We start from the raw sequence: 16959 nt of genomic DNA, 5'->3' as shown, positions 1-16959 counted from the left end.
GGGGTCACCCTGTCTCACACACAACCTTCACAGAGGAAAGAGAAAAGCAAAGCAAGACCAGTGGCCAGAGCTCAAGGGAGAACCAGAGAAGCAGGGAGAGGAGACACAAATTTCCTATAGTGACACAGCCCATAGGTGGCAGATGCTGGCAGTGGAGGAGGCAGTGGGCGCAGAGAGGCGGGGAGTGGCAGGGAAGGGTGCAGCTTCCTACCTGTGATATTGACCTCCACCTGGCCCGAGCGGGTGCCGATGGGGTTGGTGGCCTCACAGACGTAGGTTCCTGCCAGGCTGTAGTTGATAGGTCCCCTGAAGAAGAGAGTTCTGTTCTGGGCCTCCACACCCTTGGGGAGGGAGCCATTCAGCCTGCAGGGATTGGGAGACAAGGCAGAGGGTTACGACTCTCCAGCCCCGAGAAGCTGCCCTTGTGTCACCCACCTGACTTCAACACCATCAGCCCTTTGGCTGAGTTCATAGGCAGCATCTGTCTCGGAAGGGGTAAAAACAATCAAAAACAACAATCATCTTTCAGTGTTTCACATTTGCTCATCACAGCACTGACATGCGGACGGGACAGGTAGATACTGGTTCCACTCGACAGAAGAGAAACAAGGTTCAAGGCCAAGGAAACATAGCTAGAAAGTGACAATTGGAGCTCTAGCCAGAGCTCTGGACTCTTGGCACAGTGCTCTTTCCACCACACTGGTTCCTGGTAGTTGGTCCTTGGTTTCCTGGGTAGCTGGTTAATAGTCTGGGGTCCTAACCCCAAATCTACTAAAGCTGCACCACTGCGGTCATGGCCTAGAATTTTAACAAGTTACTCAGGTAACGAGATGTGACCCATGTTTAGGAATTATGTTCCATTTCACCGTCTCATTTTCTTGCTGGGCATGTCACAGGTCTTTTTCACAGGGGGAGAGTCCTAGAAGGTTCCTGAACACAGGAGACCTTTTCCTTCCTCCTGATCCTTCATGCCACAAAACTATTATTCTGTTGGACCCGGAGCTGAACTTGGCAAGCAGGGCCCTGCCCACTCGCACCTTCGGAACTACTTCTGGTTCCAGGAAGGGGATGGTAACAAACAGCTAAGGTATGTCAGCGCCTTCTACTCCCTAGAAAAAGAACGTAGACACGATCTGGGCAGCCATATTCTGGCCACCCATGTCAACCTGCTTCTTAGCTTCCCCACGCCCCTGTCTTTCTGCTTTCTGTGTGTCCCATCCAGCTCTTCTCTGGGAGGAACCTTGGCTCAGGCCATCAGAGCTGGCTCGGGGGGGGGAGTGAGACTAGACCCTTTGAGGTCCAGGCCCAAAGACCACGAAGCCAAGAATGGGAGGATGGGCCTTGGGACGAGCACTCTATGAACACAGGAATTCTGGGCTGACTGCTGCCTCTTCCCTGAGAATCTGGGGGTGCTGGAGAGAAGGAAAAGGAACAAAGAAAGATCTGGGATGCTCCAGAAAGCCAGCTTCCCTGGGGACATCTTGATAAAAATAAATAGTGGGGGCTGGGGTGGGAGTGACTCAAACTGAATCACCACAGCATTCCTTATTAGGGAGCAGAAGGAAGGTAGGTCACGAGGGAAGCCCCCCTGGCAGAATGGTTTGTCCCACGGACCCTGATGCTGTCAAACAAGGGGGTGTATGTGTGCGTGTGTGTGTGTGCGTGTCTCTCATGGCCCCTCTCCCCTTCTCACCGAGCCGCCTGAGCCTAGACCTTCATTTCCTCTCTGCCCAAGGTTTCTGGAGGTGGGGTGGGTGGGCCTCCCTGTGACCAGCAAGGTTCCTGGCAAAGCGACCAGCCAGCCCCGCAGCACTTACGTGGTCCAGTGGTACTCGGTGGCTGGGGGGTTGGCATCAGCTTTGCACTTGAGCTTCACATCCATCCGCTGCAGGTACCAGTTCCCATCAAACCCCTCGACGGTCACCTCGGGCTCGTCTGTGGGACAAGAGGTGACGTTTGAAAAGGGTGAGGTCAGGAGAGCAGAACTTGGGTGAGGGAGGCTCTGATGGGGAGGGGATGGAAGGGGAAGTGACATGGAAACAGCAGGAAGAGGGGGTAGAATGACAGGGAGGGTGGAGGTCACGGACCCTCGGAGCAGAAAAAGCAGGGGAATGAGGAAGGGGGAAAGAGAGCGTGGGCAAAGGGGGAAGAGGAGGGGAGGATGAAGAACCCCCAGAAAGAGAGAGGGAGGAGGAAGGAAAAGAGGAAGGATAAGGGGGTGAGGGAAGGAGGGGTGGGGAGAGTGATGAGAGGTGAGACGCAAAGGAGGGAGGGCTGGCGAGGGTGGGGGTGGTGTGAGGGGACCACGGCGCCTGCCCCACCCTGGGAGACCCAGCCCTCCGACACTCTGCCTCGCTCACACTGCACGTTGAGGGTGAGGCTTTCCCGGAAGCGGTCCATGTGGTAGTTGACGATGCAGGCCAGGGACTGCTGGTGGGCTTCCCGGCTGGGCACCAGGCGGTAACGGCTGATGACGGTCACCGTGCCGTTGGGGTTCCGGATCTCCTGGTACTCCGCCTCACCCTTCAGCCGTGTTTCCCAGGACACCACACTGGGAGGCTTCCCATTGGCCGAGGTGCAGGTGGCCACCAGGACCTTGTCATCCTGCCCCTTCCTGGCTCGAAGCACTGCCTGGGCGCCCTCTATCCAGTTGGTGGGTTTGGCTGTGGGGAACCAGAGACAGCCATGAGTCTGGCTCTGCTGCCTCATCAAGGACACACAGGCCAGGAGGGCAGGTACCTGCCAGGCCTTGCTTCAGGTCACCCTGGCCATCCATGCCTCTCAGCTACGCTTCACCAAAGCCCCTCCCAGCACTTCTCACAGGGACCTCTTCGGGTCTAACCCGCAGCCTTCCTGCTCTAGTCTTTGTATCCCCTTTTGTCACGTGGAAGTCTTCTTGGAGTCCTGCTGTGCTCTGGAGGCTCTCTCCCTTACCATGGCGTCTGCCTGCTTCCTGGCCACCTGGAAAGTGCCCCACGGTGGGGCTCCAACCTGAATACTGATCCTCAGCTCTGTCCACAGCGAAGGCCCAGCCCCCATCCCTAGTGAACTGAGACAGCCTGGTTAGAAGAGACCAGAAGTGGCACGCCCAGAGCACATGCCGACCCAAGGAGCGCATCTGGGGCCACTGAAGATGGCCAAGCCCCCAGGCCACAGGCCCCACCCAAGCAGAGAGGAGTGGTCCGGTCAGCTTACCCATCACAGTGAGATTGAGCTGGCTCTCTCGATTGCCAGCAGGGAAGGTGGCAAACTCGCAGATGTAGACGCCCTCGTCCTCCAGCTCCAGGCGGGAGAGGCGAATGGTGCCATCTGTGAAGGAGGGCCGCAGGAACTCCACGCGCTCGCGGTAGGGGGCCAGCACCGAGACGCCCATGGCCGGGTTGTAGATGGCCACGTTCTGCTTGGAGCCATTGGTGGCCTTCTGCCACGTGACCTGGGTGATCTTCACGCCGGGCAGCGGGTTGGCGAAGCTGCAGTGCAGCACCACGTCCGTGCCGATGAAACCGTACATGGAGTCGTTCACCTGGACCACCTGGGTGTGGGCGCCTGGTCGAGGGAGATGGCAGAGGGTGGTCAGGGACAGCCACAGCCCCCGCCCCAACTCCCTGTGCGCTGGTCTTCTATTTTCCAGTAGTCGTTATTTTAAAAAATTCTGACTCTAAAATAATAATTGCTTGTTATAGAAACACTGTTGTGGGTAATACTAAAATATACTGAGAAGAAAATGACAACAACCCGTGATCCCACCACTCAGACATATCACTGATCATCTGATAGGAAGTGTTCTCTTTTACATTCTTCTCTATATATCCAGGTAACCATCTGTTTTTTTTTTAAACAAAATCAGAAGCGTACCGTAATCTGTTCCATACACTGTCTTTTCACTTAGTGACATATCATCAGTGTTGCTCCATGGCAGTAAATACCGTCCACACCCTTATTTCTGATGAGGGTTGAATGTGCTGTTTTTTGAGCAGAGGCTCAGCAGAGGAGCCACCAGCTGTTTCACCTTCCTGGGCCTCGGTTCCCTCGTCTGATAAATGGGGCGGATAATCCAGTCCTCTCTAGCTCACAGGTTGCTAGGAGAACCAAATGGTACGACGGATGAGAAAGTGTCGGGAGGCAGGAAGCGCTGGGGGAGCACCGGGGCCCACAGTGGCCATCATTATGGCCACCTCCACTCAGGAAGGGCTGAGGGCCCGGGCCCTGGGCTGCACTGGCTGGCCCTCTTACCCAGCAAGGCGGCTGCACGAGGCTCAGCCTCTCTGGCTCTAACTCGCCTTCACAATCAAGCCTGGATGTCTTAACTTGGCATCTGACGTCCTCATAAGCTGGGTCCTGCCTTTCTGTCCACGGCTCTCCATACATGAGGCCTTCCAACCAGGCCAGACTGGACCCCTCCTCAGAACGTGCCGTATTTCTGTGTTTCCTTCTCCCTCTTCCCATTTCTGAGTCTATTATCAGCGCTGGAGTCACGTCAATGAGCGGTTCAGTCCCAGCCTCCAAGGAGCACAGAGCCGTAGATGCTACATGTCTAGGCCTGTTCCTCTCGTTCCCTGGAAGGCCCTGCCCCTTTCCCACCTATGGATATCCCACTCAGGCCGCCTCCTTTGGGAAGCTTCCCTGATCCTCCCAACCCTATTAGAGCCCTTTTCTGCCTGGGAATGTGGTTATTCACACCTCTGGCTTCTCCTCTGCCAGACGGTGAGCTCCTCCAGAGCAGCGCCTGCGTCTTTTCCATGCCTGTAGCCCCAGCGCCTAGCCCATGATCTAGCACACAGTAGGTGCTCAGTAAATATCTGTGGCCAGACAAATGGCACTGGAAGCCGTGAGAGGAGAGGTTTGCAAGAGGGAGGGAGTGATCAGTGGCATCGAATGAATGAATGAATTCCCTCTAGTCTCCCTACCGATTTTGCTTTATTCCATCTCAAGTGGCTTCTGTTTGAGCTTTTCCTTAACTCTGAACTTGGCTCAGTCATTCACTCCAGTGGGCTCGCTCCTGAGCTCTGTCATCAGCCGTCCTTCCATTCTTATTTCACTCAGTTACTTTATTGAGTGCCATCAGTAACATCAGTGTCAGGCCCTGGACTGACCCAGAGCCCGAGGGATGGCCTAAACGCGCCCCCCGCCCCCCCCCCCCCCCCCCCCCCACTAAGGGAGTCTGCTGCTCCAGACTGGGAACTCGGGGCTTATGCTTGCCTCTGCGTGATGGAGGTATGAGTAGGCCACACTCTTCTGAAGGGTCCCGAGACAATGGTCAGTGAAGTATGCTGGCCCCCACGCCTCCCCTCAAGAAGGTACAGGCCAGGTCTCTCCAGGCACTACGGTATCCCCTGTGTTTGGCACACAGTAGGCACTCAAGACATGCCTGTTGAATAAGTATATCTTTGGCCCTCCAAGCTAGGCCCTCGCCATGCTCTGAAAGCTTCCCTGATGGTTCCCTCCTCTATGCCCGCTCACGTCCACACAGCCCTTCAAGGTCCACCTGGGGTACCACCACCCCACCCCTCCAGCCGTCCCCTTGGCCAGTCTGGGGGGTTCTGACATGTCCCCGGTGGAGAACACTGTGGGCTGGTGGGAGAACTATGCCGGAGACACCCAGTAGGGGGTCAGGAGGGCAGGCTTCTAGCCCGGCTCCGTCTTGAGCTCGCCTTGGCACCTTGGTGGGTCACTTCCCCTTCCCGAGCCCTCTTTTCCTCCCCTGTAAGGGAGCAGGCTGGACTCCACGGTGCCAATGGTCCCTTCTGGCCAGTCTGATTCCCTGAACTGCAGCCCAGCCCAGCTGTGGCCTCACCCCAGACACAGTCCCACAGTGAAGTCAGTGGGCCAGTAAGCCCAGTACTCCTGCTGACTGGCCAGTTGGCAAGCGGCTAAGCCCTAGGCCTTCCAGCAGGGTAAGTGGGTGCTCCCTCCAACACGCCCAGCCTCTACTCACCAAGCCTGCTGGAGGCTGCCCAGCAGCTGGGGTAATGTGGGTATAATTGGGGAACTTCCACCACACAAAGCCGGGAACAGGAAAAGCCAGTTGGGAAGGCTCGGGCCACGGTGGGGGGCTGGGTAGGGGTGTGGGCACCAGGATCTACCTTGGGATTGGTACCAGGGCACAGTGGGGCCTACAATGGGACACAGCCCACCAAGCCCGCTGCCACCCCGTCTCCTTTCACCCACTGGGGATGTAGGGACAGGCAGAGTTCAGTGCCTGGAGCACAGGCTGACATTCATTTGCCACGTCCTCAGCAGTGACCTTACTCTGCAGAGCTGTGAGCCAGGAGGGGAGACGGCTGACTGCAGCCTGGGCGTGGGGAGGAGAGGCTTCTGCAAGGGGCTCAGGTGCCCCAGAAGCCCCCTCTCATCAGCGCCTCACCAGGCTGAGGTGGCCCTCCCCATCCCACGTCTGTTTTGGGGTTGAGGCTGCTGTCTCCTCTCCTGTGTGACTCTCCCAGAAGCAACCCCATGGCAGGCGGGGCAGCGAGGAAGGTGCCTGGGTGCCCGCTCACTGCGCACTAAGTGGGTTCCCTGGGCTCCTGCCCCTCTGCCCCCGTGATGAGCGGGCAGGCGGGCGGGAGGACCTCTAAGGAGCTGGCAGGTGCATCCTGACATGGGCCTCTCTGCCTACAGCTTACTGTTAGCCTTGTCTGCTATTTCCATTGTAAGCATCTTTGCCACAGATGCCTTTGCCACATTTCTTGCAGCATAACTAATTGTCCATAAGTCAACTTTGCCGAAAAAGATAAAATAATAAAGTATAAATGAGGGACATTAAAAAGGCCATAATGAAACAGGAGAAATGAGTAACAAAATTAAAAAGACCTTATTGCAAAATACAAAATATTTGAATTTAAAATGTGTGTAGGGACTTCCCTGGTGGTGCAGTGGTTAAGAATCTGCCTGCCGATGCTGGAGACACAGGCTCGATCCCTGGTCCAGGAAGATCCCACATGCCGTGGGGCAGCTAAGCCCATGTGCCACAACTACTGAGCCCACGCACCACAACTACTAAAGCCCGTGTGCCCTAGGGCCTGCGTGCCGCAACTACTGAGCCTGTGTGCTACAACTACTGAAGCCCATGCGCCTAGAGCTCGTGCTCCGCAACAAGAGAACCCACCGCAGTGAGAAGCCCACACACTGCAACGAAGAGTAGCCCCCGCTCACTGCAACCAGAGAAAGCCCGCGCACAGCAATGAAGATCCAATGCAGCCAAAAATTAAAAATAAATAAATAAAATGTGTGTAGATGCATGGCAATACCGTGCGAAGAACTGATTTTCTTTTGTGGGTTGTACTTGTCTAAGCAGTAAGCACTTGTCTTCCAAGTCTTTCGTTCATATTATTTTATACATTTGTTGATTCGTCTCCTCATTTGGTATCGAACTTTTTCTTTTCTGCTAAAATGTCTTCCTTCATTCAGAGAGGTGTCAGTTTCCGAACACTAGGGTGCATGTTTGTAACTGAACTTTGTGTTGCGTTGGGAGAACCTCTGCACTGCTGTGTGCTCTCAGCACATTGTCTTACGTCCTTTGATAGACTTTCCAAAAAGTTCTATGGGAAACGTAGGCTCAACTCTGTGCCTTTGAGGCCCTTGGCCTCTTTCTCCTCCAACGTAGTGTGTTTCAAAATACAAAACCAACTCTTGGGGAAAACCATCATCTTCTGTCAGCTTGATAAAGCCATCAGTAACGTCACTAACTGGAAGAAACGCTAGCGCATCTCAACTAGTTGAAACCAAACTGTCAAACCAAACTGTCAACCAGTTATTTTCTCTTTCATGGCAAAATTGCCTCACGGCCAATTAGTTATGTGGCAAAATGTTTGCAGTAAAAATGTTTTTGGTGAAAGCACCTAGAACCGCTGCTGTTAGCAGGGCCGGTGAGGGGACCCTGGCGGGTGGGCATAAGGGAACGCTTGGAGTATGGGGTTTGGGGTCACTGAGGGCGGGGATCCTAGAGTTGTGGAACTGGGAGGGGCTGGGAAGACTGGTAAGGGCTGAAGACCCTCCCTCAGCTTTCCCCCCACTTTAGGCTTAGGGACCCGGAACCCAATCCACGTGTCTTGGTTGGGGGATGCGGGGGTGAGGGGGGTATGTCCCTCATTGTTTAGATTGGGCAGATTGGGAGGCTTTCAGAGAGCGGGGCACACTCTACCCCAGTGGCTCTGACAGCCAGGGTCAGACTGCTGCAGGCACCACCGAAAAGTGAGAAAGGGCTAGTTGAGGGCGGGGACCCAGGAGAAGGGCCCTCCTCTGTGCAGGTTGAGGTGGATTGTAAGCCTTCTCTGGAAGGCCTGAGAGAAGGGGTGCACTGCAGGGGAGTCCCCTGGGAGACCACACAGCCCCTCTCCTTGGCTGGTCCGTGCCCACCAAGCACTCCAGCCCTGACAGCCCGAAAACTGATGCTTCTGTCTCCCCTACCTTGCCCAAGCTCCTCCCACCCTCTGAAGAGGTCACCATCCCCATCAGGCAGTATGGTGGGGTGTGAAGAGCCAGACAGTGTGGGTTTGCATGCCCCCTCTGTCACCTACGAGCTGTGAAAGTTTGGGCAAATGACTTAACCTCTCTGTGCCTCAGTTTGCACTGAGGATGCACATCTGTAAAATGGGGATTATAATAATACCTATTGTAAAAGTTGTTGTAATGATTAAACGAGTAAATGTGAAACTCGAGGACAGCACTTAGCACAAAATTAAATGCTCAGTAAATGTTAGTTGCTATCATCATCATCACCACCATCAACATCACCATCACCACCATCATCATCATCAACATTTCTCATTTATGAAGCAGGAGGCCTCCCTTCCCGGCACTTCATTCAACAAATATTTATCGAGGGCTTCCCTGGTGGCGCAGTGGTTGAGAGTCCGCCTGCCGATGCAGGGGACGTGGGTTCGTGCCCCGGTCCAGGAGGATCCCACGTGCTGCAGAGCGGCTGGGCCCATGAGCCATGGCCGCTGAGCCTGCGCGTCCGGAGCCTGTGCTCCGCAACGGGAGAGGCCACAACAGTGAGAGGCCTGCGTACCGCAAAAAAGAAAAACAAACAAAAACCCCCACAAATATTTATCGAGCACCTACCCAGTACTAGGCACTGTATGTGTGCTTCTAGTCCCCCTCTTCCAGGAAGTCCTTCTGGACTCCTCCTACTTAGCTGACATGTCTATTCATTGCCCAAATACATATAACATGAATCTGTACCCTTTTTTGTTTCCTGGCATGTGTGTTTAGCATGTTTTCTGCTGTATCCTCCCGTCTCCAAATAGACTGCAAGTCCCTGTGGGAGAGGGAAGGAGCAGGTTTGACCTTGGGTTGAGCTGATCATGTCACGGCTGATGCTGGCAGGGTCCAGGGCTTGGAGAGTACTCTATAGACTCTCTCTGGTTCCCCAAGCAGCTAGGGCTGGTCCACAGAAGGTACCATCTCTTCTTCCCCACAGGCTCCCTCTTACATGAGAAGCAGAGGCTGTCCCAGATGTGGGAACTAGGACCACCAAAATGGTAGCACAGTGGAGCTCAATGGACCATGCAACCCATCATTTTACAAAGGAGGAGACAAGGGGCCAGAGCAGTTGGGTCACTTGCTCAGGAACACAGAACAGCAGGACCCAGCCCAGTGCTCTTCCTAACCTGCCATAAGAATAGACTCAGGGGGGCTTTCTTGGTGGCACAGTGGTTAAGAGTCCGCCTGCCAATGCAGGGGACACAGGTTCGAGCCCTGGTCCAGGAAGATCCCACATGCCGTGGAGCAGCTAAGCCCGTGCGCCATAGCTACTGAGCCTGTGCTCTAGAGCCCGAGAGCCACAACTACTGAGCCCATGTGCCACAACTACTGAAGCCTGTGTGCCTGGAGCCCGTGCTCCGCAACAAGAGAAGCCACGACAATAAGAAGCCCGCGCACCGCAATGAAGAGTAGCCCTCGATCGCCACAGCTAGAGAAAGCCTGCACACAGTAACAAAGACCCAACACAGCCAAAAATAAATTAATTAATTAATTAAAAAAAAATAGACTCAGGTTCTCAATCTAACGCTCCAGGGCCTCATTCTGGGTGGTGTCCCTCCTGTGTAATCTCAGTGCCTCCATTGCTCCTTTGGAGAAATGGCACAAAAATACCAGTTACAATATTGCAGCCACAGTGCCTGCGGGCTACCTGTGCTGGGCTTGGCGGGCAGGTGGGTAAAGGGGCTGGGGGCCAGGGCTGGAGCCCACATTGGAGTCCAGTGACTACGTGTCAGGTGCAAGGTCAGAAACAGGGACTTTTGGGAGCCAAGGTTGGGGGCACCTGCAGGAGGCTGCTATGTACAGAGCAGGAAAAAGCCAAGGCGGTGGGGAGTGAGGGTGAAGAGATCCACTGGGACCTGTGTCCTTGGCAGAGGGGTTCTTTTTTTTCTCTCTCCAGTTTTCTTATTCTTTTTTTAAAAATGCTATTCTATTTAATTAATTAATTAATTAATTATTTTTCTCTGTGTCTGGTCTTAGTTGTGGCACGTGGGATCTTCGCTTGGGCTCTTCATTGCGGCATGCAGGCTTCCCTCTAGTTGTGGCGTGTGGGCTCCAGAGTGTGTGGGCTCTGTAGTTTGCGGCACGTGGGCTCTCTAGTTGAGGCACGTGAGCTCAGTAGTTGTGGCATGGGGGCTTAGTTGTCCCATGGCATGTGGGATCTTAGCATCCCCTGCATTGGAAGGCAGATTCTTTACCACTGGACCACCAGGGAAGTCCCAGCAGAGGAGTTCTTGCATCCTAAGGACACCAAAGAATGAGTCTGTTTCTTTTCCTGACCTCACGCCCTGCCTATTTTCTCCCTGGCCACCCTATGAGCTCCAGGGTCTGGGACCCAGGTCCCGGGGACCTGTGCATATGTGCCTCAGTTTCCCCACTGGCACTGGGGTCGGGCAGTTTGGGCTGCCTTCGTGGCTTCTCAGAAGTGCTGAGCCAACAAGGCAGGCATCAGGCCTGCCCCCGAGACGTCACGGACCTGCAAAAGCCCCAGCTCAGCAACAAAACACAAAGGCTCCTCAGCTGTGGCCGACAAACCTGCTCCCCAGGGCCCTGCCCGCCTGCCCTGCCTGCCATCGAGCTAATCCGAGGCTGGAGCCATGGGTTCCCACGCAGCGGGGTGTGGCCCAGAGCGGGGGCTGCTCTCCTCCCCGTACCCACCTCGACCAGTTTGTCCCCACCTTTGAAACCTCAGACCCCTCTCTCCCTAGTTGAGCAAGCTGGGACTGGGCCCATGTGGTGGGTGAAGACGAGGGCCGGGGCCGCGGGATTCAGAGGTTTCTGGCACAGGCTACCTCTTCTTCGGTGCGCCATTCCTTTCCTGAGACTCTGCCCGGGTGCGCTCAGTTGGGTGGGCAGAAGTGGCAGGCCTGGCCTGGGTGGGATGCACTGGGCCCTGCAGAAGGGGCCTCTCTGAAATCGGCATCCTTTGGGATCCATCTCTAGGGCTTTCCAGGGATGCTCCCCTGTTCCCTGCCCTGGAACTGGTAGAAAGGAACAGGAAATCCGGTGAGAAACCAGCTAAGTGGTAAGTGGGAATGACTCACCCATTGGAGGGGGGAGAGCCTCCAGACGAAACCCTGCTGAGTCAGCACAGTGACCTAAAGGTTATAGGTCCCCTCCTCCCAGTGCAGTGACTTCTCCAAATGTCAACTCCCAGGGCTGCCTAGCTCCTCACTTTTGGGTGTCACGGCCTAACCTCATGGGGGAGAGGCTAGTGAGGTAGAGGGTGAGATTCGGAAGGACTCCCCTTCCTACGGTCCCCTCCTCTGGGAAGATTTTCCCAATCAGTGTCGCCTGGACCCAATCGTTCTGCCAGCAAGAACCCACATGAGCAGGGCTCTCACTGAAGTCCTTTGAGCTTGTCCTGTCTCGTATCTATGCCCTGGGCATGTTTCCCTATTAGCTCTGGAGCTCCCCAAGTGCCCAGGCTGCATCTCCAGCCTCCAGCCTCTCCTCTACATCCAGGATGGGGTCCGGGGTGAGCCAGGGCAGAGGGCTCAGTGAGGAAACAGAGAAGTGGCAGCTGGCCCAGCTCTCGTCCCTGCACCCCTAGCCCCCCCTCACTGGGTCTGGACATGGCAAGAAGGCGTGAGGGCCGAGTCTAGGCTGAGCAGCCCGGCCCGGTGCCACTGTTAGCTCAGCACTAATGCCCCCCCGGCCTCCTGCAGTGCAGGGGCTTTGCCTGGTGAGATTCTCTCTGGGAGCAGTGCCTATTGGGACGGTCCCAGGTGTCCTGGAGCCTTGCGTCCCCTCCACATCCACCTTACCAGCAGAGGTGCTAACATCCCATGATCCCACAGCCAGGGGCTAATTGCTACTGTCCGAACCCAGGCGTCTCCACCCCTCATTCGGGGTCACAGCAACTGCCAATGTTTTCCTCTTGGCTAATGCACACCCTCCTCAACTCCCCACATGGAGCTGGTTAATGATGGGCTGTGGGGCTGGCGCCCGGCGCCTGGGGCGGGTAAGCACAGTGCATGGGAGAGGAGGGGGCGTGGCAGCCTGGGAAAAGCCCCAGAAGGAGCCAGAGTGGAAGCCCGGGATCTTCCAGACGGGCTGGGCGGGCCCTGCTCTCTGGCAGTGTGGAAGCCCCCGGGGAGCGGTGGCGGTGGGGCCTGCTCTGGTCCCATCTCTCCCTGAACCCTAGGAGGATAGGTTGGGGGTTGGGGATGAATCAGGGAGCTGGGTTTTGCCTTCTCCCACTGAGAAGCAAGTGGCCAGGGACACCTGGATGGCTCTCCTCTGAGCCTGTTTTCACGCTGGCTGCCCATCCCCAAAGCCCAGGGTAGGCTGGTCTTGAGCAGCTCCTGACTCCACTCCTGGCATCCCAGAAACAGGGAGCCTCTCTTGGCTCTGCCCCCTCCATCTCTAGCCTTCAGGCTCCACCTCTCGGTCCTCTCTGTACTGCTCATCCCGTACCTGTCACCTTTCCTCTGGCTGGATGGTGGGAAGGGAGGGTACTTACTGGAAATTGGGAGAGGTGGGCTCTGGCCCCCACTACTTGGTCATTTTTTTCTGTACGGCCTTAGGTAGGGCAGTTTGCTTCTCTGACCTTAGTTTCCTTTTCTGTAAAACGAGAGTGCTGGACCCCATGTCTCTGGAGGACTCCACTTTGGATGTCACCTGTCCAGCTCTCTCTCTGCCCCTGCTCTGCACCTTCCCTGGATTAGCCTCTGGAACTTCTCTACCAAGCGGGTGCTCTACCTCTGTATACTGCCCATCTCCTCCAAGAAGACCTCCCAGATTAAGTGGGATGCCAGGAAAATCCAGGCTGCATGACGGCAGAGCCGGGGCACACAGGGCTCTTCCACGGCCACGTAATCACCAAGCGCAGCTGGTGCTAGCTCCTAAATGCTTCTGAATCCACCTTTGTTCTCCATCCCCACCGGCCCCAATCCAGACTCCTCCTAAGTCCCCTCCCTCCGGCTCAGCCCCTTTCCTACCCACCCGCACCTCCAGCAGAGGCTCACTTCCTTATTTTCTCAACACTCCTGGGCTGGGAACCCCCAGTGAAGTAAATCCCAACCCCTTTCCTTTGAACCCAGCACTTACCATCTCATCCCTGCCGCCCTTCTTCTCCCCAGGCCTTGCCCCTGGTGCAGGCCACCATCGTCTCTTGCCCAGTCTACTGTACTATAATGCCAAGGATACATACCTGCCTCCAGGCTTCCCCCTCTAATCCATTTTCTGCTCTCTAAAATACAAAGCATTCTCGATTTAAAACCCTTCCACGGCTTCCTACAGCCCTCAGGATCAAGTCCAAAGTCCTTTTGGGCTCTGGACCTCATCTCGGGCATCCGAGACTCCAGCTCCTCTCCCCTGCCTGCTCTCTCTCTCCTGCCACGTGGGACAAGACCACCAGTTCCCTGCCACATTCTTCCTTCCATTAAAAACACATACCCCGGGGCTTCCCTGGTGGCGCAGTGGTTGAGAGTCTGCCTGCCAATGTAGGGGACACGGGTTTGAGCCCTGGTCTGGGAATATCCCACATGCCGCGGAGCAACTAGGTCCGTGAGCCACAACTACTGAGCCTGCGCGTCTGGAGCCTGTGCTCCGCAACAAGAGAGGCCGCGACAGTGAGAGGCCCACGCACCGCGATGAAGAGTGGCCCCCACTCGCCGCAACTAGAGAAAGCCCTCACACAGAAACGAAGACCCAACACAGCCAAAAAAAAAAAAAAAATTAATTAATTAAAAACAAAACAAACAAACAAACAAAAAACAATAAAACCCACATACCCTGCTACCTGCCCACACCTCTTCATCCTTCCTGAATGACCTTAGCCTTGACTTTTGGGGAGGTTTTCCCCCTTCCCCCATGAGTGAGGTGTTCCTACACCCCGAGGGTCCCAGGACCTCAGCATACACCTGTCATAGCATTTCCCCTACTGAGCGGAAGGATCAGGACTTCAGCCCAGTGCCTGGCACCTAGTAAGCATAAGGGGGCCTCAAGCGGTTGGAGAAGGCTGTGAGCCAGCTGGGGTCCCAGGCCAGGGTTAGCCAGTTCTCAGGTCCGACTGCACCTTCCTGGAAACTGCACATTAGCCAAGGAGGGGGGCCTGTACAGGAGGACACAGCATGGTGTGGCCAGGTAGGGCCGGAGGACAGAGACGGAAGGTGAGGCCTCACATCTGCACGGAAGGGAGGCAGGTCAGGGCCTGAATCTCCTCCTTCCTGATGGAAACCAGGAAGCTACACCCCCAAAGGGTGACCGCTTGTCTGTCCCCCAACCCCATATCCTCCGCTTGCTTCCCACTTGCCACCTCCCGATTCTTTCCTCTGTCCTCTGCCCCAGTTCCTCGCACCCGGCCCCACCTCCTTCCTCACTCCAGACCGTAAGGTGAAAAATACTCTTCTCACCCAAGCGAGCTGCGGCCCTGAGGCCCTGAGGCCCTGCTCCTGAGGTCTCAGCCCTGCAAAGCCTGCACGCTCTCCAGCTCCACGCCCCTCACTACATAGCCTGGATTTCTCCCGGCCTGGTCAGGCTTTTGAGGCTTCAAAGACCTGGAACCACCTGGCTCTCAGGCCAGGATTCAGACAGGTCCTCTCTCTGTGGCCGACGCCGGCCGTCTCCACCCCGGCTGCAGCAGACGACATATCTCGCAGCAGACACACGGCAGCCCGGATTCCCCTCAGCAAGTGTGTGTTTTTAATGACACATTTTGGGGAGTGTAGGCAGCAGCCTCCTCGGAAGGCTAGCGTGGGGTGGGAGAGGCTGGGGGCTGCCGAGAAAACAGGGAGAATTCCCCAAGCCTCCCAAGGCTCAGGGGTGACAGATGCATTGTCCCAGCCCTGTGGGTTCCATGCCAATGGTCACCACATGTTTAGAAGTGGAGGTCTCTTGATCTACCTCTTACCAGGAGGGGCCTGTCGGATACCCCAGTGCCCAGCTCCAGACGCCCAGGCAGCTGCCTTCCCCAGTGGCAGGGGGCTGGGCCCGTACAGGGAAGGGAAGGCAGTCAGGTGGGTATATGGTGCCAGCTTCAGGGAAGGCTCAATCTAAAAGGGCAGGGTTGGGGTGGGAGACTGATGGGGAAGGGGTTAAGAGGAATATGGCGGCGGGCGGGGGGACGTAAGTAATTCATTCATCCATGAGCACTGACTTTGGATGCAGACAGAGCCAGGCTTATATCAGCTCCTTATTCTCTGGGTGACTGAGCAAGCTGCATCAGCCTCTCTGTGCTTCAGTCTTCTCACGTATAAAAGGGGAACACTTACAGCACTGCCTCCTGGGGTGGATGTGCAAACTAAATCATTCACATCAGTTCTTAGCACAGTGCTTGGCACAGTTACGCTACACAAGTGGTTGTATTATTGTCACTATTAGAGTCTTGGGGAAAGGAGCTACCTAGGAGTCAGGTAAGCTGGTTTCCATCCCAGCTCTACCAACCCACCATGTGATCTTGGGCAAGTCCCTGTTGTGATTAGGCCACTCTCCCAGAGCAGGGGCCCTCAACCTCAGCACTGCTGACACTTGGGGCCTGATAACCCCTCGCCGTGGGGACCGTTCTGTGCACCGTGGGGCATTTAGCAGCATTGCTGGCCTCTACCCGCTCCACGCAGTAGCAGCCTCCCTCAGTTGTGACAAAAACATCTCTAGACATTGCCAAGTGTTCCCCGGGAGGCAAAACTGCCTCCAGTTAAGACCACCGGCCTAGAGGAAAGGGCATGAAGCTCAGGCAGGGGTGTTGGAGTGTGGGATGGATGCGCAGGGCAGACCTGAGTCAGCTGGGTGAGGAGGGGAGTGGGGAAGAGGGCTGGGGGCACTCCGGAGGGGAAGTGTCCTGGTCTCTCTGGGGGCAGAGGAGCTGCAGGCTCCTGTCTGGAGAGCCTGCTCCCGACCCGGTAGGAGGAGGTGCGTGTTTGGGGGGAACAGGTGGAGAGAACAGGAGGCCTAGGGAGTCTGCACCTGACTGCTGTTTGCTGTCAGACATGGGTGACAGAGTGGCGTGCAGTCCTCAGAGGACAGAAGAGCACGGGGAAGGGGGAGTCGGGGACAGAGGCGCAGACAGGGAGACACTCAGTGCCAAGAGGCCGCAAAGACAAAAGGGCTGTGTTTCTAAGAGCAGAAATGAGGTCGGCAGCATCTTCCTCCGGCTGGTAAACTGCTATCATTTCGGACGGATTGTCACCTCATTTGGTTCCTGCTTAAGTGAAATCCACAACATGTGTTCTCTGCATCAGTGGGGTGCTTGTGCTTCATTAGTGGCAAATTCTTTCATATTAAAGTCATTAAGTTTTGCCGTTTGCTCCTCTCACCCCCGGCCTGGCTGGCCTCTGTCTTTCCTTTTAAGGCAGGTGGCCTGATTGCTTCTGTGCAGGTTGTTCAGCCTCGAGGCCTCAGGAGATGAGTGGGCATGCGCGCGCACACACACACACACACACACACACACACACACACACACCACCCCTCCCTGTGGCATCTACAGCACCAGCCCTTGTGCCCATCCCACCCTGGACTGGCATTTTCGGCTCCCAG

The 16959-nt window shown here is 55.9% G+C and overlaps 1 protein-coding gene across 2 annotated transcripts in view; it reads right to left on the bottom strand.

The window, feature by feature from the left end:
- Positions 1 to 16959, bottom strand: part of NECTIN1 (nectin cell adhesion molecule 1) — a 90218-nt gene that overhangs the window by 35352 nt on the left and 37907 nt on the right. For both annotated transcript variants that reach the window (XM_032641583.1, XM_032641582.1), the window contains exons 2-5: positions 3196 to 3546; positions 2361 to 2663; positions 1818 to 1935; positions 212 to 363 (exon numbers count right to left, since the gene is read on the bottom strand). In XM_032641583.1, coding sequence (XP_032497474.1) covers positions 212 to 363; positions 1818 to 1935; positions 2361 to 2663; positions 3196 to 3546 — 924 coding nt within the window. The remainder of the gene's footprint in view (positions 1 to 211; positions 364 to 1817; positions 1936 to 2360; positions 2664 to 3195; positions 3547 to 16959) is intronic.

The sequence above is a fragment of the Phocoena sinus genome, chromosome 8, assembly GCF_008692025.1.
Source record: "Phocoena sinus isolate mPhoSin1 chromosome 8, mPhoSin1.pri, whole genome shotgun sequence".
NCBI classification, from domain to species: domain Eukaryota; kingdom Metazoa; phylum Chordata; class Mammalia; order Artiodactyla; family Phocoenidae; genus Phocoena; species Phocoena sinus.
Note: the sequence above shows the minus strand (reverse complement) of the source record. Positions and strands in the feature narration are given on the sequence as shown.